Raw genomic sequence first — 23962 nt, forward strand, 5'->3', positions numbered from 1 at the left:
AGTGGGAGACAGTGATAGTTGGAAAGCCCTGCACAGAGTGTTTACAACTGACATTGTCTTGAGACTGAACACACCTGATGCCCATTTTTTTTTTTGTGTGCAGTTTTTATATAGCCTGAATTCAACTCGAAGGTATGAGCACCAGTTACGTTACACAAGGACACATTCACTTTTTGGTAGGCATTGGGAGATTAACAAAGGTTTTAGCAGAATCTGGCCGTTTGCAAACACTAAAATCCATTTTGGGATGTACGAACACTATTTTGCAATTCAGTAACCTTTTACTGAATCTCAAATTAGGTTTGCGTTCGGGTATTAGGAAGGGGAGTGTTAAGGGCATCCCTTCCTAAAAGCGACTCGTAGTGGGATGTATGAATGTTTTGCAACCGAAATGAGGTGGCAAAACATTAGCAGTTCACCACTGACTTCAAATTTGTGGTAACCCATTCGCAAATGGGAAGTACTCCTTCCCCTTTGTGAATATGGGTGCAAACATTTTTTAAGAGCAGACAGTGGACCCACGGACCACTACCTACTCTTAAAAAATGAAAAGAAAACTTGTTATTTTTCTTTTTGAAACACATCCTGTTTTCGTTTAAGGAAAACAGGCTGCAGTTAAAAAAAAAATATATGCTTTATTTAAAAAGCAATCACAGACGTGGTGGTATGCTGACCCTTTGCAGGCCACCATCCCTGTGATTTTTGGCCAGTCGCAAATTGCGACCTACCATATGAATATTGATGAGGTAGACCCATTTGCGACCCAATGGGAATTGCTAAATGTGTCTGATACACATTAGTACATCTCTGTTTGCAATTTCCTAATTGCGAATCACAAAGATTCACTGTTAGGAAATCACAAACAGATTTCATTGTACATCTGGCCCACTGTGGTTTCTCCAGAATCACAGGATGTTAAACCGACGCCGAAACTCAAACATGGTTCCTCAGCTCCAAAGTTGGCAGGTCTGGCCATTGCACTGCATTCTCTTCTTATGGGGAGTTTGCAATCTCCCCAGGACATCAGCAGGAGCCCTTCAAGGCTCCCTTGTGGATTTGTTTGGGGGGTGGGGGTTCGTACAGGTCACAGTCAGTACCTGCACAAAGCCATACTCTTTTTCACTTGTCCCGTCCACTCCCCAGGCTCCGCCCCCTCTTGGTACCTTCCCTTCACACAGTGAGATTTTGTTCGAGGTTGGCAGGTCTGCCGTGCCCATATCTGTCTTTAAACAAAACAACAACTAAACACTGAGGATTTCTACATATGCACCTGCAGCTCAATGCACGGCTCTGCCACACATTTAGTTACTCCTAAGAAAGAAAAGAAAACAAATCCTGATGATTTGCATATTTGTGAACTTTCTGCATCATTCATGCTTATGACTTTGCTATCTATTGGAACATGGCAGCGTGGAAAAAGCTAGTGTGACACCATGAATTATTAGCTGATAAAACTGCAGTGCTCATTGGTTGCACACCTTTACTTTCGGTCTCTTTCCTTCACCCTACCATGATTTGCCAGCAGCCCACCGGGTTATTGGGCTCTTTGAAGGCAGATCAAACTTGCAGCCTTTTTTATTTCTACTCATCCACTGATGGAAAAAAGTTGGAAAACTATAGTGAGAACAACCACTTTCTTTTAGCTTTTAGTAAATTCTGCAAAAAAAAACTACCAAACCCTTCCATACCAAGCACAATCTTAGCTGGCTATTGTAAAGAAAAACATTCTTTGGACCACAGGAATGACACGTGGCTTGATTTAGATGTATGTCCTGTCCCTCATATTACAAATGCATTATATACTATTCTACTTGTAATACAGTGGTTGGGATATCCCTCACGTTTGTCACAGAGTATGTTGTTCGCCAAACTCTAAAATAGGCCCATGGTCCGTAAATGGTGCATACATTTTTAGCCATTATCACTGCTCCGGGGGTAATATAACTTTGTATGTTCATGGGTTAATGTAGTATCCAGCAAGGGCTGCAGAAACTTCAGAAGCCACGAGCAAGCATAAATGGGAAGTTAAACACCAGCCGCCTGCTATGACATCTATGCTTTCTTTTGAAGATGTCCCGGGGTAGCAGGTGCTTATTGATATTAAAAGCAAACTATTTATTAAGCTCAGAACGTCCTTCAGTCAGAATCACAGAATGTGGCCAATACATTAAAATCCAGTTTTTCTGTTTTCCGTCTCTACTCTTTAGCCACTAGAATATGTCCTCTCTATAGCTAAGCGAAAGAAGCCCGAAAGTGTGCACTGTTTAAGTTGTTTTAGACCATTTTCTTCTGAACTGTTTGTTAGTTTTGAGTGCCAGTGATTTGTTCTGGAGAAGGGGGTGGTGTGGGGAGCAGGGTTTTTGGAATTTAACCCAATTTGGGCAACGGTAGAGGATATCCTTTCACCAAATGTTTTATCACCTATCAAAAATATGTTCACTTCCCATAATTATTAATGGGATGAATTTTGCAAAGCATCCAGCTTCAGCCTGCCTCAAGTGCCACAGCAGTAGATATGTTATATCATGGTTATTTGTATTATGTATCTAAAGGTTTTCCTGCATAGTACTGAAATAGGTATCATACGGAACATCAAGATTTGTAGTTGGACAAAGGGGTGAACAAGGAGAACATCAGGTGTTTGCTGGAGCCAGTGAAATGTCTCAGAAATGAGAATTTTGTCATCCTCTTTCATAAATATCCATTTCTCAGACATTCACTTTTTGGAGACATTTGGTTTGATCAACAGTTGTAAAGCCCAATGCCTAATTAGTAACATTTATATCTTTCACTCTCTGAGACGCCCTCAACTCTTTAATGTCTGAAACAATCAAATACGCTGTAGGTCAAGGACTTCCCCTATTCTGAGGCTTCCGTGAGACTTCCATTTGCTAAACCATCTTTTGAATGGAGAAGGGGTGAATTTGAGACTACCAAAAATGGGTGATAATAGTCATGGAAACATAATGAAGCCAAGCCTCACAAAGTCTTTATCCTAAACTCTTATGAGCAATAGAGGAGCCTTCCTCTTCAGCCATGAGACCTTCCGTCCAGGCTACAGGTTGATCAATGATACACCATTCTTCTCTGATTATATATTTTTCTATACCATAAAGCAGCACCAGGAAAGCCTTTTCCTTCCTCTTCTGAAGGCTTGGTGTGTATGCAATACCCAAATCAAAGACATTAGGCTACCCACATAAAATCAATAATCACCCTATGCAGCTGTTTTTCCAGTTGGGTGTGTAGGTAGGGAGTGGTATTGCTTGGAAAATAAACAGGATCCTAGAAACAACTGTCAGTTTTACTGCCCCTGTATCCCTCCTGCATGCCACACATTTAGATCCTTTCATACATCTTTTAAAAGCTGTGAGGAGTTTACTCTGATTATTTGGTCAGTTGTAAGAGTAACTTGATAACCCAAACTTGTTAATGAATCTGTGGCCCATTGAAATGGAAAGCTGCTTTTAGTATGTGTGCTTCTTATGTGATCAATACGTTTAGAATTAGGCTCTAACAGACAGGTTTACCTAAAATTCTAACCCTTTCCCACGCAGGGGTGGTTCCTTCAGGGAGGGGACATAGTTGTCTAGATTTGTCATTGTCATTGAAACGTAATTGGCTTACACAGCCATTTTGAAACTATTCATGCCCGTCATAACACCTACAAATCCACTCTGCTAGTTGTTCCATTGTGAGAGAGGAAAAACAATGGGGACAGGAGGACAACCATGTCTGGTTTCTATATAGCTAAGGGGAGAGCGAATGACATCACAGTTGACTGTCACTGATGCAGTAGGCACTTCACAGCCTTGCATGACTTATTTTTAAAATTTGTCGCCATACCAAAGGTTTCATGTACTTCACCTATAAAATTGCCAGTTTGCCCAGTCAAATGCTTTCTCTGTATCAAATGAGATGAATAATGCTCGTTTGTGTTCTTTGTACATTATTAGGTATGTGGAGGATTTTTAAAAATGTCATTGTACTTAGTGTCTTACAACAAAAGCCCAACTGAGCAAGGTCAATTAGACCAGCTAGAACTGGCCTCAGTCTGATAGCTAATATGTTTTTGAAGAGTTTGGCATGTAAGCATAGAAGGAAAATTTGTCTATATATACTACCTTGAGCCAGGTACTTACCCTATTAAGCAATCACCAATTTTGCTGTCCCATTAGGAAAGTGAGATTATTCAAAGTTATAGGAGTTGCAGACTTGATTTGTGCAAGGGGCATGTTGAATGTTTTATCAAAAAAAGCAGTGTAAACGTTGGGACCTAGTTATTTGCCCTTTTTAAGCCTTTCAATAGTAATGATTACTTCCTGTGCCTAAATAAGGCATTCTAGTTGGCCGCTTGATTCAGTGTCAGTTTCTACACCTGGATTGCTGCAGATAAGAACAGACTTGTTCCTGTGTCTTATTCTGTGCAACATAGGTTAGCATAGAAGGCACTAATCAAGCCAGCAATAACATTGTCATCAGCAATTTGCGTCCCACTCCTGTTCACACTTAATGCTATTGTCACTTTCACTTAGCCTGTCACTTCCATGCCAATACACATTCTGCCTTATGACCCCCCTGAATAGTATTATTGTTCAGGGTGGAGTAAAGTATATTCTGCTTTATCAATGTCTGATGCATTGACTTGTGTCAAAGTACTAGCAGCTTGTGCCATAATTTGGGTAAATCCTTTTTCCTATATTTCCTTCCTGTCTCTTTTAGCTGTGACTCGAGATGTGAACGCATTTCCTTCCCAACATTAAGCCTGACAGACAGATATTAAACAGCCACTTAGTATGGCTTTTAAGGTGTCCCAAAAAATCCTGCTCTTATATCTCCTTTTTCTCTACCAGAACGTCTCCTCTCTAATTGGTGGTTGTAAAGCAAGTGTTCATTAAAAGGCCTACATTTTGTTGTGGATGTGTTTTTAGGGGTGTCTTTTATCAGGGGCGTGATCTTGCAGAACGATACATCCAGTCTTTGTTTCTGTGATATTTATAATGAAAGAGCCTACTAAAAAGTGGTCTACTTTGATGTACGCTTTGTGTACCAACAGGGAAAAAAGGTGAAGTCTGGTTTGTCAGGGGGTAGCATCTCCCAACATTAACTAGCTCTAGAAAGGTGTCTTCTTTACTCTGGATAAGTTGTCCTTGATGGAGATATACAGTATTCAGACCTCTAACAATTATCATGTGCTCCTCAGCTACCAACAAAATATCTACAATATTTGGGGCATACATTCTAGCTAATGTATAGGTGTATGATCCTAATTTCAGTACGAGAGACAGAGATCTGCCATTGTTGTAGAATATCACTTTCAAGTAGTTCTCATGGGAGATTCCAGACAAACAATTTGAGTATCAATTACCAAACTGGATGATTTGATATTGTGGGCAATTAGTTCCTTTAAGGGTGGAGAGATTGTCTGGTGTTCTTTGCTATGTTCTCTATTATTTAAAGTTAAAGATTGGGTGCAGACATTCAGAGTGCTGTCTGGTAGCAGAGAGGGTTTTCTTCAGAGATAATGGTTTGTTAATTCACTTGGCTAGTTTGTTGCACTTTTGTAATGTGTATAAATCTAGGACTGCCTTTGTCCTTGGGGTCTTGACCTACAACATCACATTTTCAGCCCTCTTCCTCTCTTTATACCTTAAGCCTGCTAAGATGTAAGGGAAAATAGTCTTCAATCTGCGAGTCTAAAGCTGAAACCTTTGTTCATTGGGGTCAGTAGTTTTCCTGTTACCCATTCTTGGATGTCGAATTGAGCACACCCTATCACCTACAATGTCCTCTGGTAATGCCTTCTTCTTTTTCTAGTGAAGTCTAAGCCTTTGCCAAAGTAGATGTTGTGGTAATTGAGTGTTGCAATAGGGGTGCTCCCATCTTGCAGGAGACTGTTCTTCATGTATGTCCAATAACCTCTTTGCCTTTCATAATGATCTGCAAAAAGAACTGATAATGGGTGGAATGCTGAACAAATCAAACATTCACTCCCAGTCCCCGATCTGGGTTTAATCCATATTTTTTTTATTTTTTTTTGCTTGCCATGCCTTTCCAGTTTGGACCCAGCCATGTGCCAGTTAGTCTTGACCCTGCTCCCCATGGGAACCGTGCAGCCCGAACTACCTGGCCAGGTCCTCCATGGACTAGAAACAAACATCCTAGGACCGGTTTCGGGGTATCACCCCTCATCAGCCAGGCTAGCTTGAATTGGTGGTGTAGCAAACAGGGGACCCACATCTGGGCATACCCTTCCCACATATGGCTACAAATGCAAAAAGAACAGATGATGGATGGAATGCGGAACAAATCAAACATTCACCTCAAATCAAACACTGACCCCCCCAGTCACAGATCTGGGTTTAATCCATTTTTTTTATGCTCACCTTGCCATTCCAGTTTGGACCCAGGCATATGAAAATCAGTCTTGACCCTGCTCCCTATGGGAACAGTCCATCCCGAGTTGTCAGGCCAGGCCCTCCCTGGACCGGAACCAAGCATACTGGGACTGGTTTCAGGGTATCACTCCTCATCAGTCAGGCTAGCTTGAATCTGGTGGCATAGGAAGCCACGTCTGGGTGTACCCTTCCTAGCTAGGGCAACATTGCAAAAAGTACAGATGGAATGCGGAACAAATCAAACATTCACCCCCAGTCACAGATCTGGGTTTAATCAATCTCTTTTTTTTTTTGCTTGCCATGCCATTCCAGTTTGGACCCAGTCATATGCAAATCAGTCTTGACCCTGCTCCCGATAGGAACAGTCCAGCCTGAGCTATCAGGCCAGGTCCTCCCTGGACAGGAAACAGGCATCCTGGGACCGGTTTCGAGGAATCACCCCATATCAGCCAGGCTGGCTTGAATCCAGTAGCACAGTGAGCAAGGGGTGAATGTGGTCCATTCCTGGTCCAACAAAACGGCAGTTCATGAGACAGTCCTGTGCCATGGTGCACAGGCATGATCCACGTTCATCCATGACAACAAAAAATCAGCATTAGGGATCCAGACATCAGTACATTTGGGGCACTCCGGGCAGGGGTGCATGCCCATCACCATGTGAGAGACTTTTCCTTCCAAACTGACCTCAAACATGAAACATGAGTTAACATTGCTTATTAGTCCGCCCTGTGATTTTTCTTCTATTTCTGTCCTTATTCTCTGTCAAATCATGGTCTTTGTTAACTTGCATCCCCTTAAAATGCTCAAAGTCTAACTTCTAAAAGTCGGTACAAAAATGATCTTGCATATCTGTTTGTTGTAGTTGGGCCCCCTTGTTTTCCACCCCATTGTATGTCCAAGATCCTTCTCTTTCATGCCCCTACAATTCACCGTCAGCCACCATCTGAAGCTCTGGAATCTAGCTGTAAGTGCCCTGTACCCTTCATAGTTCAGGTTAGATCACCAGATGACCTGCCCTGCCCTAAATGCATCGGAAATATGTCCTCTGTTATCCTTCTCTAACCCATTATCCACTTAACTTACCTCTCCCATATCTCACAGTGTATAGGGTCGGCTTTAATGAGAGACCTCTGTTGTCAGAGCAATAAGCCCCACCCTCCTTGCCTCACTGGCTCTGCACTTCTACTGTGTTGTCCTATGTGTTGTATGAGACCAATAATACGTATGTCTCTGCTCTTTTCCCTGAGTCTGCCTCTGTTTTGCACTAAATTATTCTTCCTTCTCATTCAGATGCATGATTTTTATTGGTCCTCCGGAACTCCGCTCCAAATTTCATCAGCCTTCTGACAACTCCTAAATCATAAAATCCAGTATGCTAGGTGTTGATCTCCCAATCCTAAAACCACAGGTTTCAAACCATACCTCGATTGTAAGAAGCAAACTTTGCGCACAGTGTTTGATTTGTGTCCCAAGCCCAAACACCATAATCATTTGATAAGTTTGCCCTCATGCACCTGAAGGAGATCCAGGATCAAGAAACAAAGTGAAACTGTGCGTTGCCAAACAGAAGAAGTAGATGTGGGCCTCAGTTAACTCCCATTGTAAGTCGAGGGTGGGGATTTGCTACTGGGGAAGGCAAACTTCACGGTCAAAGTACTCCACATAAGCACTACAAAGCTAAGCAGGACTCAACCCAATCCCGGCACAGTCTATCCAAAGAGAAGGCACAGCGGTGTCACAATGTTAGTAGGTCCCTATCCAGATCTCCCATTGCGAAGCTGATTCCACAGTGCTATGGAATTCCCCATGCAATCAACAACACTGCAGCATATGGAAGCGTTTAAGGAGGTCATACTGCAGATACTTGGTGCTCTTCTTCCTCCTTCGGGTGAACTTTTGGGCCCAAGAGATCAGCAGGAGCCATCAGTCAGGTTACCGTTGGCACACACGTTGTGGGGGCTGACTGACTCCCTTGGACTTGTTACAGGCTCCAGTATAGAATGCCATACAGACTCTATGTCCTGCTTCAGTACCTCCCTTGTCAATGCCGGAGTAGTGTGTGGTGCTGGTTTCGATGTATGACCCAGAACCAACTTCAGCCTGACCAATGATGCACTACACAAGCAGCAGACAACCATACAGCCTAACTTTGATCCTATGCCTGTGCTAGGGCGGACATGCCATCAGAGCATCCATTATCATTTTGACTCCAATTCTGACCAAAGCTTGCCATTACCCAAGGCGGATGATGGTTGGAAAGAGGATGATTTACCCCCTCACTATGGTGCCACATTTTTACATGGACTTACAAGATGCCAGCAGGATTGATTATTCCACTGATAAAGGCCTAAACTTGCCATTTTATACTGCCAATAGAAAAGTGTGTGTCAGTTGCAGTGGTAATCTGATGAGCAGCTAGGGTCTTGATCCCAGCACTGCCCTCTACTGATACTAAGATAAATGTCCTTAATGAAATTTTATAGCTTGGGCCAGTCACATTTGAGCCCTTGCTCCTTTCAATGAGGTCCTCACTGACTCCTTAATGGGCACCTGGTGAAAGCCCTGTTCTTGCCCACCGGTGAGTAGGCAGGTGGCCAGATGTCACAGACCGGCGTCGTCCAACTCTAATTTCCTCAATAAACATCCAACTCCAGCAAGTCTGGTTGTTCAGGCTTCTACCAGGAAGGTGAACACCAGTTCATTTCCCAGTACTCCTTTGGATAGGGCGCTTAAGAGGATGAGACATTTGGAAAACAATTTGACTAGCCTAGCTGTGAGATCCGTAATGCAATCTGCTCATTGAGCCGGTATATGCATGCCCTCTGGGACATGGCTAGCAAGAGCTTGCCGGCGGCCCTTGAAGACCTTTAGGCCCCACTGACTCAAATCATTCAGTATGGTCAAAATGCAGCCCAATATGTTGTTCATGCTGCCAGTGTGGTGCTCTGCTGCCATGTGCGGATGCGCTGCACGGGATTCTATGGATTCCTCTCTCATGGCTATATCCCTTTTGATGCCTTATTCCTGTTTTCAAAAAAGTTGATTCTGCCTTGCAAAGTTTTAAATAAACTAGGCCCACGGTATGCTCCCCATGTCTTTTGAACCCAGCCAAACAGTTTACTTCACTTGTTTAGGAACTTCCGAGGCTACTCTAGGGGCTGGTCTAAAACCTACATCACTCTTTCCAGCCACATCTGCAGTCACCCTAGTCCGTCTGAGGCTGGGGGGGGGGGGTGGAGCTGACAGGCGATGTGCTGACCTACAAGGACATCACTCCTTCTAGGCCCCTTCTCCTGCGCAAAAGCCACCAAGCGGGTTTAGCTTGCAATCCGTGGTGCACCACTGCCCTGTGGGAAACAAGAACCAGCATTTTCCCTCAAGGTGGTGATACATCACATCTGATAGATGGGTCTTTCAAATTGTTCAGCATGGCTATGCCCTGCCCTTTTCTACTGCTCCGCTAACCCTTCCCCCATATCAGAGCAATTCTTGTGTTGAAGCAGATGGGACTTTTACTTCTCAAAGGAACTATCAAAAGGGTTCTAGACTTGGCAGAGGGTTGCTACTCTTGCTGTTTACTTGTGCAAAAAAAGAAAATGGAGGCAATTGGCCCAACTTAGATCTTTGTCCTCTGATTGTCTTCCTGTCAAAGAATAAATTAAAAATGCTAATGCTGGCCCGGACCCTGTCTGCCCTGGACCCGAGCAACTGGATTGTGTCCTTGCATCAGCAGGACATAGATTTTAATATACCTGACCTGCAACACCACAGACGTTACCTGTGATTCAAGTTAGACTAGGAGCATTTTCAGTTTGCTGTGTTCTCCTTCAGCCTCACCAGTGTCCCTCAGGTGTTCACGAAAGTGATGGCAGTGGTGACTCTCCATCTTCAGAGGTCAGAGATACACGTTTTTCACTACCTTAGCTACTGGATGTTGAAGAAAGCATGCATTAGTCGTAGAACACTCCCAGACTACAGCGAATCTCCTGTCATCGTTTGGGTTCATGATTTGATCAATGAGCTAAAGTTGCACTGGGCTCCTTCACAGTGGCTTCCTTTTACTGGGGCGGTCCTGGTTACTGTAGAAGGTGTCTGGCAGACCACAAATGGCAACTCCATCCCGAGGTGATGTAGGACATATTCTGGCAATTCTGAAAAAGATCAGGCATGGGCAGGCCCAGTCATTCTAGTGGCACTAGATTGGGCAAGGAGTGTGTGGTAACTGTAGCTTCTGTGCATGACGACTTGTCCTCCGATCAGACTGCCATTTCCGGAGGACCTCATGTCTCAGCAACACAGGAGGGTCCTCCCACCTAATCTATGCAGTCTAATCTTCCATACATGAAGTTTGAGTGGTGGCAGGTAATTACATTTGATCTGTCACTGGAAGTGGTGCATGTCATCCTTGCGTCCAGACATCTTTCCACAAATTCCATCTATGCTGGACAATGGGACAGGTTTGTGTCTTGGTGTGGTACCCTCAAGGCTGGTCTTTTGTAATCCAAGCTGTCTGATTATCTTTTGTTTGTTTTGTCTGTAGCTCACCAAGGCCTTTCAGTGGGCCCTTGAAAGCTATTTCTGGGATCTTAATATGGTCTTAATGTTTCTCATGTGCACGTCCTTCAAGCCGATGCATAGCTCACTCGTTTGAGTCCGCTTCAGTTACTGTCTGTGCATCTGCCTGCACTACCTGTTTTCCAGACAAGCTGTGTTGAGAAATCAGTCAGCCTGAAGATGTGCCTCCTTTCCGGGTTGTTAAGTCTATCAAGTTGCCTACATTCTTTGCCCCTACTCACTCCTCGAAAGAGGGGAGGCTTCATCACCTGGACCCAAAAGTGTTTTAAGCATTTAAATTGATCATACCTGGGAACACTGTGTGGCCAATCAGCTTTTTGTGGTGTTCCCTGGGTGGCAAAAAAGGAAGTCTGTACAGAAGAGGATCCTGTTGAGGTGGACAGTTCTCTTCATTAAGATCTGCTACGCACTGGCCAAGAAGCAGCCTCCGGAAGGTCTGAGAGCCAAGCGCCTGTCCTTGACATCTTCCAGGCTGTTTGGGGGTGTCATTGCATATGTGCACAAAGTAGTGTTGCCTTGACCGGCCTGGTGGGAAGGGCATTTTGCTGTCTAAGTCCTAAAATACTTTTTGTCTGAGTCCCCTCCACAGACCTCCATCTGGTGAGGTACTGCTTAGATATCTATTCTAAAGATGAGGAATCTGCGGTTGAAAGTATCCACCTGAAGAGCAAGTTATTTACTTTCAGTAATGCTCTTTTTGGTGGATTCTCTATCTAATGGTAGATTTCTCACTGCCCTCCCACCTCCTCAATCTGTGGGGTGGAGTCTTTTTAACATCTAAAACAGCCCCAAGGTAGAAATCTGCACAATGATGGTATCAATGGTTCATGCTCTGCCTCTAAGGACGCAGAAAGAGACAAACAAGAAACTGACGTCACTGTGAAGGGTGGCTATTTTATGAGGCTCCACACTGCCATTTCCAGGGTGGTATAAAGTCAAGGCAGAGCCTTATGGCATCACTAAGCTACGCACAGGAGCATTGCCGGTGAAAGCTTTCTGGATGCCGTGTGGCCTGGGAAGTATTCTAAACTGGGGAATGTACTTCAGCTCCCGGTGCTTCTCATGTTAAACTGTTTTTACCCCCTTACCCCCCTTATCCCATTTTCCATGTCCTGCTTTTCTTGTAAAAAAGTGTTCTGTTCTTTCAGGCCAGTTACTCTAGCACATACTTGTTTGGCTGTTCTGTCGCTCATGTTGTCATCCATACTTCTTATTCTTCCCCATACTGCCTTGATTTTCCTGAAGATCTCTTGTAGACCTTACTTTAGATCTGCTCTTTTTGAACCATATTTTCATTTGATGCCTTGAAGAAATGTTTCCGATCTTTGTTGATGGTAATATCCAGATCCTGTGATTTCACTAATGCACTCTATATGAGGTGGCAGTGATTGGTATTAGGGCTAGGTTGTTGGATGTGCTAACTGGTGACTTAAATATGATGTGGTCAACCTACTTATATACTGATCAACAAGTTGGTGTGTGACCATTAGCATTCAAAGTGTGAGAATACCTTTAAAGGCTCTATTGCACTGGAAGAGCTGACATAACGGGCATGTGGAATAGAGGTCGGTGATGGGGCTCTGAACAACAGAGTATCATTATGTGTGCCCCCAATAGGGACAATAAACTAAAGGGAGACTAAAGCATCATAACTGTGGCACGGGGATTGGAAAGTCCAATCTCAGTCCTTTGGAGGAAGGTCTGAAAGTGTGCTTGTACAGATTGGCGGGATACAACGGGCAAGGTAGGTTGGAACATGGTAGTATAAATGGGGGAAATAGGTGAACTAGTTGAGGAAAGGTAAGTGGTGATTGTTCACTCCCTCTTGAAATGGAGGGACTCTATGGCAAATATTCAAGGTAATTAAATTAGTAAAGTAAGCAATGCAGTTCATAGAAGGAAACAGGCTTTAGTTTGTGAGCTGTACCTACTGGCAGTTAAAACGTGATATACACTTGGTATTGGCGAGAAAGGTGTCTATTGCCAGTGACTGATTATGCTGTTTTTGAGGAATGGGTGCAAGTGCTGCTGGCTGAAGTACTGCTTTGTTGCAGGATTTGGGGAATGCTGTCTGGATATGAAAGCTCAATGATATTGCTCCAACAGGGGTGGGAGCAGCATGGCTTGGACAGTCACATTAATGAGATGAAGTTGAAATCAAGCCATCAAAATCGTCCTCAATAGGGCCTGAAAATGGAGGGTTTAGGGAGCGATAGGAATGTACTGATTCCCTGCCATGGCTGTGAATGTGAGACACCATAGTGCAACTCCGTGTGAAAGATAGCAGGAAGAGAAGTATAGTTATATCAGTTGTGGGCAGACGGGTACATGCATCATCCTGTTTTGTAAATATTAACCATCAAATCTAGGGGTTTGGAGCCTAGCTTCCTACAGAACCTAAAATAGCCTCAGTAGTTTGTTCTAATTGAGTTTTCTAACTTACGCTAAATGCACCTAAGTGCATTTCCTGTCATAAGGTACCTCCAAATACCTAAAAGTTGGAATGCAGTTTGTTACTGTTAACGATATGAGATTTCAAATTGTCTGGGGCGCACCCACAGACCATAGTATATGACTTGCTTTGTTGGTCGCTAGTCCTAGGTCACTCATATACATGACAGACCTGTCCAGTAATCTCTGGAAACCCACATCAGTTCTTGATAAAAAAAAAAAAAAGTCATCCGCATAATACTGTGCAGGGAGGCTTCTTTTTCCCACCCTGGCCCTCTCCTAGTGTTCGAAATGTATCAAGGTTGTTAATGTGTAGACTGAAAAGAAAAGGAGCCAACACACAACCTTACGTCACACCACACTTGACCTTGATTGGGGTGGTGCACTCTCCATTGGGGCCAGTACTTGATACACCTAGTAGCATCTTTGTGTGATTGGCCTAGAAACTGCACTAATGTGGCCTCCACTCCCATTTCTAAAACATTTCTGCAGAGCTTCCCTCTGTTGACACAGTCAAGTGCTGAGTTGAGGTCCATGAATGCTAGATATAAACATCTTTTTCTTCACCTTTGTGTACTTGCTAACGATAAAACTATGGTTCAATCATTGATTCCTGGTCCCTAAGCCCTTTCTGAAACCACACTGAATGGTGGAAAGGATACCCTTTTCCTCGACCCAGGCCTCCAATCGAGCCAATAAAATTCTATCCAGTATCATTGCTGTTGAATCAATTAAAGAAATGGGTCGATAGCAACCGGAGTCTGCTATATTGCCCTTTCTTTATATTGGGACAATCATGGAGATTGACTATGATTGGGTGGACCTACGGAGACTGCGCTTCTTATTACGTTGACAATTAAAGGAGCACATACATTTATATTTTCTTTGAAAAGATCCAGTGGAACCCCCGTCAGGGCCTGGGTCCTTATTCCTTGGGCCACTGTTCAATTGCGGCTGTTACCTCCCCTAAGTTGACAGGTGCAAGGCAGAGCTGCTCCCTGGACAGTCATTTGTTGTTAAACTAGGGTGATTGTCTAGGTCAGTACCGCTTTCATATGCCTTAGACATGTGCTCAACCCATGTGGGTGGAGAAATAGTTGCACTCAGATTGGTGTAATGACTGTCTCCAAAAAAGGGCACTTACCGTTTTCTAGAAAAGTCAAACATTGTTCTTTCTAGTAGCCTTGCTTAATTGCTCCCGGGCTTCGACCCTTATAGCTGATTAATTTTACCAGTGGCCTGTTTATAGTTACATCTACATAGCTTCTCTTCATCCACACCTCTTGGTATCCACTTGAGGGCATAAACAAGAAATTTTTGTGCTTGGAAGCAAGCCCCATAAAATCGACTTCCGATTGTTTGGCTCCCTATGGGATTTTTGTACATGTTAACAGCTCAGTCACGGTATTACAGATCTCAGCATATGCCCTTAACAGGAGGAAAGGGTTCAACTCGGTCCCTGAGCACTTTATCACCTGCTCCCCATTTCTGGTTCCAAGCTCAACTAACATGTGTCTAGAATCCAATCCACAGTTACCCATTTGCAGAGGATGCCCTTGTTATTGCTCACTTCTGTTGGCTTGGAATAAACAGACTCGTACTGTGATTAGCCCTAGGTGAGACATAACACCAGAGGGTAATTGTAGTGGCGGTTGGTGACTTTTAAAAGTGGTGGGGTGAAAAGGTTCCTGCAACTTTCACGGCACGCGCAAGGCAGCCACACGGTCCCAAGGACTGAGCTGGATAATGGAAACGCAGCCTAGAATGTCTCCCTTCTTACCTTGACTGTGCTAGCCCCTCCTCTCTTTGACGGCTCGTGCACTCGCTGATTACGTCTCTTCACCCTGTGGGCCACGGAGTCAGCCCCCGGAGGAAGACAAAAGCAAGGGCATGGAACAATGAACAACATGCAATGCACTGGTATAGCTGCCCTGGCATACTTATCAAGGGCGAGGGAAGAACACGCTCATGCATGTGTAGTGACATCCGGGCAGCAAGTAAGTATGGTGTATATTGTAAAAAGGAGCAGCTAGCCTTTAGATGAGCCTCTCGTATGATCTAACCTTCCTTCTCGCCTTTCATGAATGGTGGGGTCCCACCCATCACGCTCACACACACCTGCCACGGCTGGTTGGGTAACTGTCACTTAGACAGTTCTGTAAAATCGAAAAATAGGCTTGTTTCTAAACCTCTCAGAAATGGTGATAAAATCAATCATACTACCTGGGCCCTTACCAGATAAAGTAATTTGTTTGTGGGCTGGGGCGGTGGTATAGTCTAGTGCAAGCACAAACTAGTGCTTACTCATGATTGCATTTTAAAGCATCGCCACATAATTATTGTCAAGCCCATCGCACCACAAACAGATTTTCTAGAAATTCCACGGAGCCTGCAATTAAAATCTACCCACCATATTGCCACAAAATCTCCCTTTAGCTCGTTCAGTGAATTGCTATGGGTCTGATTGAAGGAGACTACATTGTCAGTATTGTGAAGATTAAGGTTGTTGTGGTATAAGTTAATAATGACAATCCTATGCTTAACACCATGCAACAGACATATGATTTAGAAAATCGGTGATTCGAGATAGGTTTTGAAGATCCTACTGTCTAGTGCTCTGGAGATCAGTTATCAAAGAACCCCCCAACCCACACCGTGATGACCCAATCTAGAAAAGACTGCCAGGGTTGACATTGAGAAACAACTGTCGATGTGTACTGTATTGCAAACCCAGGTCTCTTGTACGCAAACAATGTGAAATTTCTTAGTTCAATCCATTCAACATTGTTAAACTTGTTCGGAAGGCCAGGCTCAATCCAAAATAGACAGTCAAAATCTGCCACAGATGCTACAGTCTGAGCAGTAGTGAGTAAGCATGTTCTCGGCCATGGCGATGCTTGCATCAGTCTCTCACCACCACGCTGAGAAGGGAAGCTGTATCGAGATGGGCAGGTCTTAAAGAAACTATGTCCCTCACAGCCTGCCCTTGTGTAGAGTTAGGTTTGAAAAAGGCCTTAATGAAATGAAAGATGTCTGCCCCATCAGATCCAGCTTAGACTCCTGTCTCAAAGATTGGTTCTGCCTAGGTCCTGGACCTATTTGGCAGCATCTGGCCCATGAGTCAATCTGTCTGTCCAAGCAGCAACATCTTTTTTTTGTAAAATAGGCGACTGTAAGTGTCACACGTCACCTACATAGATATGTAACAATGAATTATGGTGAAGTTTTTCACTGAGGGATTCTTAGTGACATCGAATAGACAAACGAGCGAAGCTAGAGTTGTCTGTTGTCACTCAGAACCCCAAAGTGAAAAGCATCCCCGTAATTCACTTTTTACCCATACATAATTTTATGTTATGTATAGTCACCCCTCCCCAGATTATCTGTCCCTGCCTCCAAGTACGCCACAGTGAAAGAGGTGTAATGGGGTATCTATGCATACATGCCGTCTCCTCCCTGACCCAAATGTGAAAAATAAGGGCCAGATGTAGCAAGAGAAAATTTTGCGAGTTGCAAATTGCGAGTCAGACCGACTCGCAATTTGCAACTCGCAAAATTGTATGCAGAAAGGTGTCTCAGACACCTTCTGCGACTCGCTATGGGGTCGCAAAGACCCACCTCATGAATATTAATGAGGTGGGTCGCATTTTGAGACCCCATAGCGAGTCCATGCATTCACAGGGATGGTGGCCTGCTGAAGACAGCAGACCTCCATGTCTGTGACTGCTTTTTTAATAAAGCAGTGTTTTTTTGTTTTTGTTTTTAATTGCAGCCCGTTTACCTTAAAGGAAAACGAGTTGCAATACAAAAAAATAATGAAACCATTTGGTTTCATTTTTTCAGAGTAGGCAGTGGTCCATTGGACCACTGCCTGCTCTGAAAAATTATTTTTTACGACATTCACAAAGGGAAAGGGGTCCCATGGGGACCCCTTCCCGTTTGCGAAGGAGTTACCACCCACTTCAAGTGGGTGTTAACTGCGAATTGCTTTGCGACCGCTTTCGTGGTCACAAAGCAATTCTGCATCGCAGTGCGAGTCGCAAATAGGAAGGGAACACCCCTTCCTATTTGCGAGTCGGATTCACATTTTGCGAGTCGGTACATGCGACATGCAAACCGGTTCCTACATCTGGCCCTAAGTACTTTACCTGCAGTGCTTAACAACCCCACACCACCTTCCCTGCTTTCTTTCCACATGCTGCAGCTAAGCTTTCTACTTTGAGTCCAAGTGGCTAAGGAGTGCTTCTCTGACAGGCTCTGAGAGCCTTGTCAGCCTGGCCTGGAGAGACTTTGACAGAGCGACAGTGGGTAATGAGGTTCATTATCAGCTGTTGCTAAATCATAGCAGTGAGTTATCAGATTCGAAAACTCGTGTAAAGGATGGAGGCTCTTTTTGAGAGCCATACATAAAGAAAATAGAGGTGGTTTTTTATACAGGGATTGCAGAATTCCAAGTATTATAATTAAGGCTTTCAGTTTCATCTTTATTTAACCATATTTATTTTTTACGAATTCTATTTCTATTTATCTATATTTGTTTTGTGAAGAAATGAAGTGGAAACGAGTATATTTCCACATTTATTTAACCAATACATGTGCGCTCATGCTTGAGTGCCTGACAAATTTCAGTGCTATGAGCACCCACTGTTGATAAATCCACTTAAATGAAAACATGCACATTTTAGTGCTAACCTTGTGCATAACTACTGCTCTTTAAGCCTCTTTACTATTTTTTTTTATTGCTTTACCTGTTATTCCTCACAGCTTTTGGCCTGACAGTCATAATTGGCAGCATATAAAATAACTCAACCAACAACCCGATTTCCGTTTTTACCTGCATTTAAAAATATAGAAAGGAAAATAAATGGTTTTCTGTCGATATTTATCTGCACAAAACTGTGAAAACGGTAAACGGGGCGCCTTAATTATAACTGAATTCAGGGATATGTAACTGTTGGTTATCTGATCTAGATTCAGATACGTTTACAGAGCTATGTGTAGTCGGTAATGGGTGCATGAGAGGTGGCCAGTGCATAGGTGAGAGAAACAGTGAGAGAGTGGTGCGCAGAAGAGATAAGGGGGAGGTGTAAGTGCCCCCATATCATCTCAGTTCTGGCTTTTTAGCGAACACATTGTATACGGACTTTCTTTAGCCCTAATGTACAATGAGCAGACTGAAGTACAAGCTGGAGAACTCAAAGAGCTGGATAGTTATGCATGCCCGAAGGTGTCACACATGACACTGAGCTGCTTGCAGGAATTCGGAATGATGTGAATGGGAGTTGTGCAAGTGCTACAAGCTAGAGAGGGCGGAGCCAGAGCACTGGAGAAGTAGAAGGGCATGAAGAGAGGTACAGGACATAGAAAGTAAAGGGGCTGTTAAGAATGGGGTAGAATAATAGTGTAAAACTATTTTGTCATTTTGCTGTGCCAAATGGTCATAACAGCCCCACTAAATTTTACACACCATACCCCACGAAAGCTAGTGACACCCAAGCTCTTGCACGGATGCTTTTAGTATCCCTTTCTGCACCCATCTCTGTTCCTGACTCTACAGCTCACCTTAGCACAGATGATTCCTCTACGTGGAACCTATAAACCAGTGGTTCCCAACCTGTGGTCCCGGGACCGCTGGGCGTCCATGAACCCTCCTCGGTGGTTCCCCGACTGCTTAGAAAATTAAATGATATTAACAGATTAGGTCTAACAGCTTTTAGTAATGACTCAGTGGGGGATCTCTGGATACCAATAATGATTCAGTCGGGGGCCCCGGGTTCCAGTATTGATAAAGCAGGGGTCCACAGAAGTCAAAAGGTTGGGAACCACTGCTATAAACCATCTATAAAGGTGACCATAAAGATGACAGTACCAACCCTGGAGCATTTACGTCTGAATGAGTTAACCATTGTTACAGGCAAATAACCTGTTCAACTTATATGCTAAGTTGACTAATTTGATGTTGCTTATTGTTCCTCACTTATAATTCACCATAATGATTTAAAATTCTAATTCATGATCAACTGTTCATTTACTTTGTATTTCCTTTACAGGCAAGCTGTTGCCATTGCATTGCTTGTCAAAATTGGTGTGATTTCTGACACAAACACCTGGGAGTGGAAAAATGTGGAAGCTGTAGCTACAGGATTGCAGGTACATTCTTTTACCTAAGAAATCGATATTTTCATGTTGACTTTGTTAGTTATTGATAAAATTGTTCTCCGGGTACTCAGGGCAGAAGAAAACATGCCTCAACAAGATATAGGGGGTCATTCTGACCCCGGCCGGCGGCGGAAGCCGCCGGCCTGGCTGGGACCGCCAGAATACCGCTGCGCGGTCAAAAGACCGCCGCGGGTATTCTGGGTTTCCCGCTGGGCTGGCGGGCGACCGCCAGAAGCCGCCCGCCAGCCCAGCGGGAAACACCCTTCCATGAGGATGCCGGCTCCGAATGGAGCCGGCGGAGTGGAAGGGGTGCGACCGGTGCAGTTGCACCCGTCGCGATTTTCAGTGTCTGCATGGCAGACACTGAAAATCTTTGTGGGGCCCTGTTACGGGGGCCCCACGGCACCCCATACCGCCATCCTGTTCCTGGCGGCCAAAACCGCCAGGAACAGGATGGCGGTATGGGGGTCGGAATCCCCATGGCAAGCTGCGCCGCCATGGAGGATTCCCCAGGGCAGCGGGAAACCGGCGGTACACCGCCGGTTTTCCATTTCTGACCGCGGCTGTACCGCCGCGGTCAGAATGCCCATGGGAGCACCGCCAGCCTGTTGGCGGTGCTCCCGCGGTCGTTGGCCCTGGCGGATTTTACCGCCAGGGTCAGAATGACCCCCATAGTAGTTTCCCTGTACTTTTACATGTTTCTGTTTTGAAGAAGAAGCATAAGTTGGTTTGCAGTTAGATTAATCAGTGTCTTTTGTATATTTTCAATTGGAGCAATAGCCTGTTCCACTTTTTATTGCCTTGCAATGATTTTGTCTTCTAGTTGAACTGCTCTGAACAGTAGCCTAGACATCAACTGTATTACATGTTCTTTAGTTCAAATATTGAGGGGCATATTCTGATGTGTGATGGGGATTGGTTCAAGAATATCAAGGCCTGAAAGTCAAAGCTTCTGTCTGTACCTCCACTGATCACAGCTTGTTAATAAAGAACAGTTGATAGTAAGCATATCTGGGGAGTGGGATATTACTTTTTGCTCTCTGTTGTTGAAGACCTATTTTGGACAATGCCAATACTTACAATGAACTTTGAGCCAGGCCATTGCTTCCCATTGATTGGCTTTTTTCAGTCTCATTTGCTTTCATCTTATTTAATGGCTTTACTTCTGCTTTTTGTATGTGTCCCTCTATTGTAGCATCGCTTCTTAACCATTTGATTGGATGATTTGTACCATTTGACTGCCCCACACCAAGGAACTAATTTTTACTTTTGTTTTTGGTACTCCAGAGCAGTGCATGTGCTTTCGCCTAAATGTGCAGCTTGTTCCTATTTCAATCCCCATCCCAGGATCTATCTTGCTTCCACCCCGACATTGATTTACAGTTCCCCACTAGCTCCAACCATCTCTCCTGACCCACCCCCATCATGAAATATTTATGACCTCGTATATTACAGCTCTTGTGACATGTTTAATTCAATCATTGATTTTATTTAAATATTAACAATGTTGAAGTTACGGATGAGATCAGCCAACGATTCTGACATTGTACTATAGGATTTGTGAATAAGGAGTAATACAACGTACATTTAGAGTTCAACTCTTATAGGCTTATCTGTAAGCTTTCGAAAAATGCAAAAGAAATTGGATATTTCAGAAGTAAAGCACAATTGATTGTCTTTTTTTTTTTTTTTTATTTTTTTTTTTTTTTTTATTTGTATTCACCCAAAGGATGGGATTAGTGAGGGTACGTCACTTGGGAAGAGCTGGACACTATTGAACAATAGATCCTTTGGTCAGCCTTTGGTGTGAAAGTCTGAAGGTTGAGCAAGTAGGCTTTTAGGTGGTTGTGGAGGGATGAACAAAGGGCCTGGACACAGGCCCGCCATCTTCCTTTGCCAATATGGCCAGGCCCTGGGGGGGATAAGGTCTTCTGGGCTGAAATTGGCCTAGGCAGGGGAGCCATGTGCCCACGTCCACCAAAATATATACATTTGTATCCACCCACCCTCCCCCAGGAGCCTTAATGGAAAACAAGCACGGGATATTACAATTTAACTATTGGGTGACTGATAAAATGGGCAGGCTGTGTAAAAAGATGTGGAAAGGGGATGCACGCTGTGCCCGTCCCTGGCTGATTTCAGCTCTCTGGACTCTATTCCCCCTGGGACCCAGTCGGAATAGTAAAGGGAGGGGGCACTCAGCCCCCTCCCTGGTCCGATTTCAGACCTGGTGGACCTCATCCCCCAGGGCCCGGTGCCCAAAATACCTCCCCAGGCTGATTTTGGCCATAGAGATCCCATCCCCCTAGGCCTGGCACAGTAACATTAGAGGCAGCAGGTGGAACCTCAAGGCCCCAGCCGTCTCCCCTCCAGGCAGGAGCAATATTTAGATTGGTTTCCCTGCCAGTATTTTTCAAGCTGCCACCTGCTGGGGGCAGACTTGGTGTTTGCTCCCGCTTAGTGGATGATTTGAAAATGCTCACACCAAGCAAGAGAAAACACAGGAAAATGCTATGTCCTCGGGGTGGGCACCCCGTGACATAGCCTGTGAGCCAGCCCTGAAGGATGGGGTCCCCAGGGGCCAATAATGGCTCAGGGAGGGGGCCACATGGCCACCCCTCCCTTTTGCACATGCAGCTGGGCCCAGGGGTGGGGTCTCCGGAGCCAAAATCGGCCTGGGGAGGAGGCCGCTGTGCCCCCTTCCCTTTTTACAAATACATCCAGACCTTGGGGGGGATGGGGTCCCCAGAGATGAAATCGACCTGGGGAGGGAGGCCACATGCCCCTCTAAAATATATACTTTTTTTCCCCATGGGACCTGGCCCACCCAGGTGGGGCTTAATAAATAACAAGCGCAGGATCTCAAAAAGTAACAATTGTAAAATTAGGCAGCCTTCGAAAAATCATAAAAATGTTACCAGACCTGCAGGTCGAGTAGCTTGAATGATCTACTCGACCTAACTGTGATGTACTTGACCCGGAAACGGGTTTCAAATTGTGTGATCCTAGGCAAATATTGTATTTTACAGTCGCCTTTTTCTTCATTCTCACATATGAGTGCACCTTCAAATATGTGAGTTCAGCGTTTCTGCTGTAAAGAAATCCTCTTTTGTTTGATTAAATACACTAAACATTTGCTCCATGTATATTAAATCTAGCCCACATATAGGGTACACATGATCCATGCATGACTTGCCTCTTAGTTTACTAATAGCTTTGCCATCAGGCAGGAGTGTTTCTCAGTTTGTTCAAACACTCACTTTTAATAAATATATTACTAAAGCATGTTGTAGTAGCGCACTGTCATTTACAGACAGTAAAAGTCCAAGAAATGTCCAAAAGTCTTCCCACTAACCTGTAGCTTTACTGATAAAACTATATAGTGTATTAACAATAATCTGTGAAAATTGTGTTTCACAAAACATTTATCATTTGCACATCACCAAGTAAAGTGTTCTGACTTTTTTCATCCTAATAAAATGTTATTTTCATCACACAAAAGTACAAAAAATGGTCTTTCACAGCTACTGGAATATATTTTGAAATGTTCGTAAAGTTGGCTTAGTTATATAAATGTTGTGTGTTAGAAAACATTTGATACCAACAGCCTTTCATTTCACATAGATCAGACAGTTCACTTTACAAAATCCTGTAATTTGCATTGCAAGAATACAAACTGACTTTTGACCTCTGTCTCTAAACATAGAGCATATGTGACAAGAATAAGGTGTAAAGGCATCTTAATTGCTAATTCAGTTTCTGACTGAACAGAACACCTGCTCTTTGTCCACTAGCCAGAAAGTGCGAGTTGGATCTAAAAATAGCTCGACCTCATGAAATAAAACTCGCCACAGCGAGTGGTCGAGTAGATTTTTCAAGCCCTGTTAGGTCACTAATAAGATGGGTAGGCTGTGCAAAAAGATGTGGAAAGAGGATGGTGTATTTATGCAGAAATCTTTTTCTTTAACTGTTTTTAGCCCCTTTAAAAATACTTTAAGCCTCAGATTGATAAAAACCCATAACACCTTTCATGTTTTAACCCTCTAGTTTCATGCCTGCATCAACGTATTAACATCTCCATGATCATGTACATCATCCTTCTATTGAGGAAAGAATTTAAATTGAACAGCTGCCGTTCCTACAAAACGGAGTTGAGGAGTGCCTCCCTTTAGTCTTTAATACAAAACATTAGCGGTCAAGTTATTTTTTATTTAGAACCTTGTGGCAATGCTGCAGTTGGTTACTAGGGAGTTAACTGACCGATTGCTGCTGGTGTTGAAAGTACATGTTTCAGTCTCAATGTCAGAAAGTTTTACTAACATTGATGAGGAAGATATTTGAGAACTAATAGAAAATGTGTCCATATTTAAGCTTTCTAG

General features: G+C 43.9%; 1 protein-coding gene across 1 annotated transcript in view; it reads left to right on the plus strand.

Annotated features, from left to right (window-relative positions):
- TMEM184C (transmembrane protein 184C) overlaps positions 1–23962 on the plus strand; it is a 191388-nt gene that overhangs the window by 118185 nt on the left and 49241 nt on the right. The window contains exon 8 of the mRNA XM_069242626.1: positions 19475–19574. Coding sequence (XP_069098727.1) covers positions 19475–19574 — 100 coding nt within the window. The remainder of the gene's footprint in view (positions 1–19474; positions 19575–23962) is intronic.

This window comes from Pleurodeles waltl, chromosome 1_2 (assembly GCF_031143425.1).
Source record: "Pleurodeles waltl isolate 20211129_DDA chromosome 1_2, aPleWal1.hap1.20221129, whole genome shotgun sequence".
Taxonomy (NCBI): domain Eukaryota; kingdom Metazoa; phylum Chordata; class Amphibia; order Caudata; family Salamandridae; genus Pleurodeles; species Pleurodeles waltl.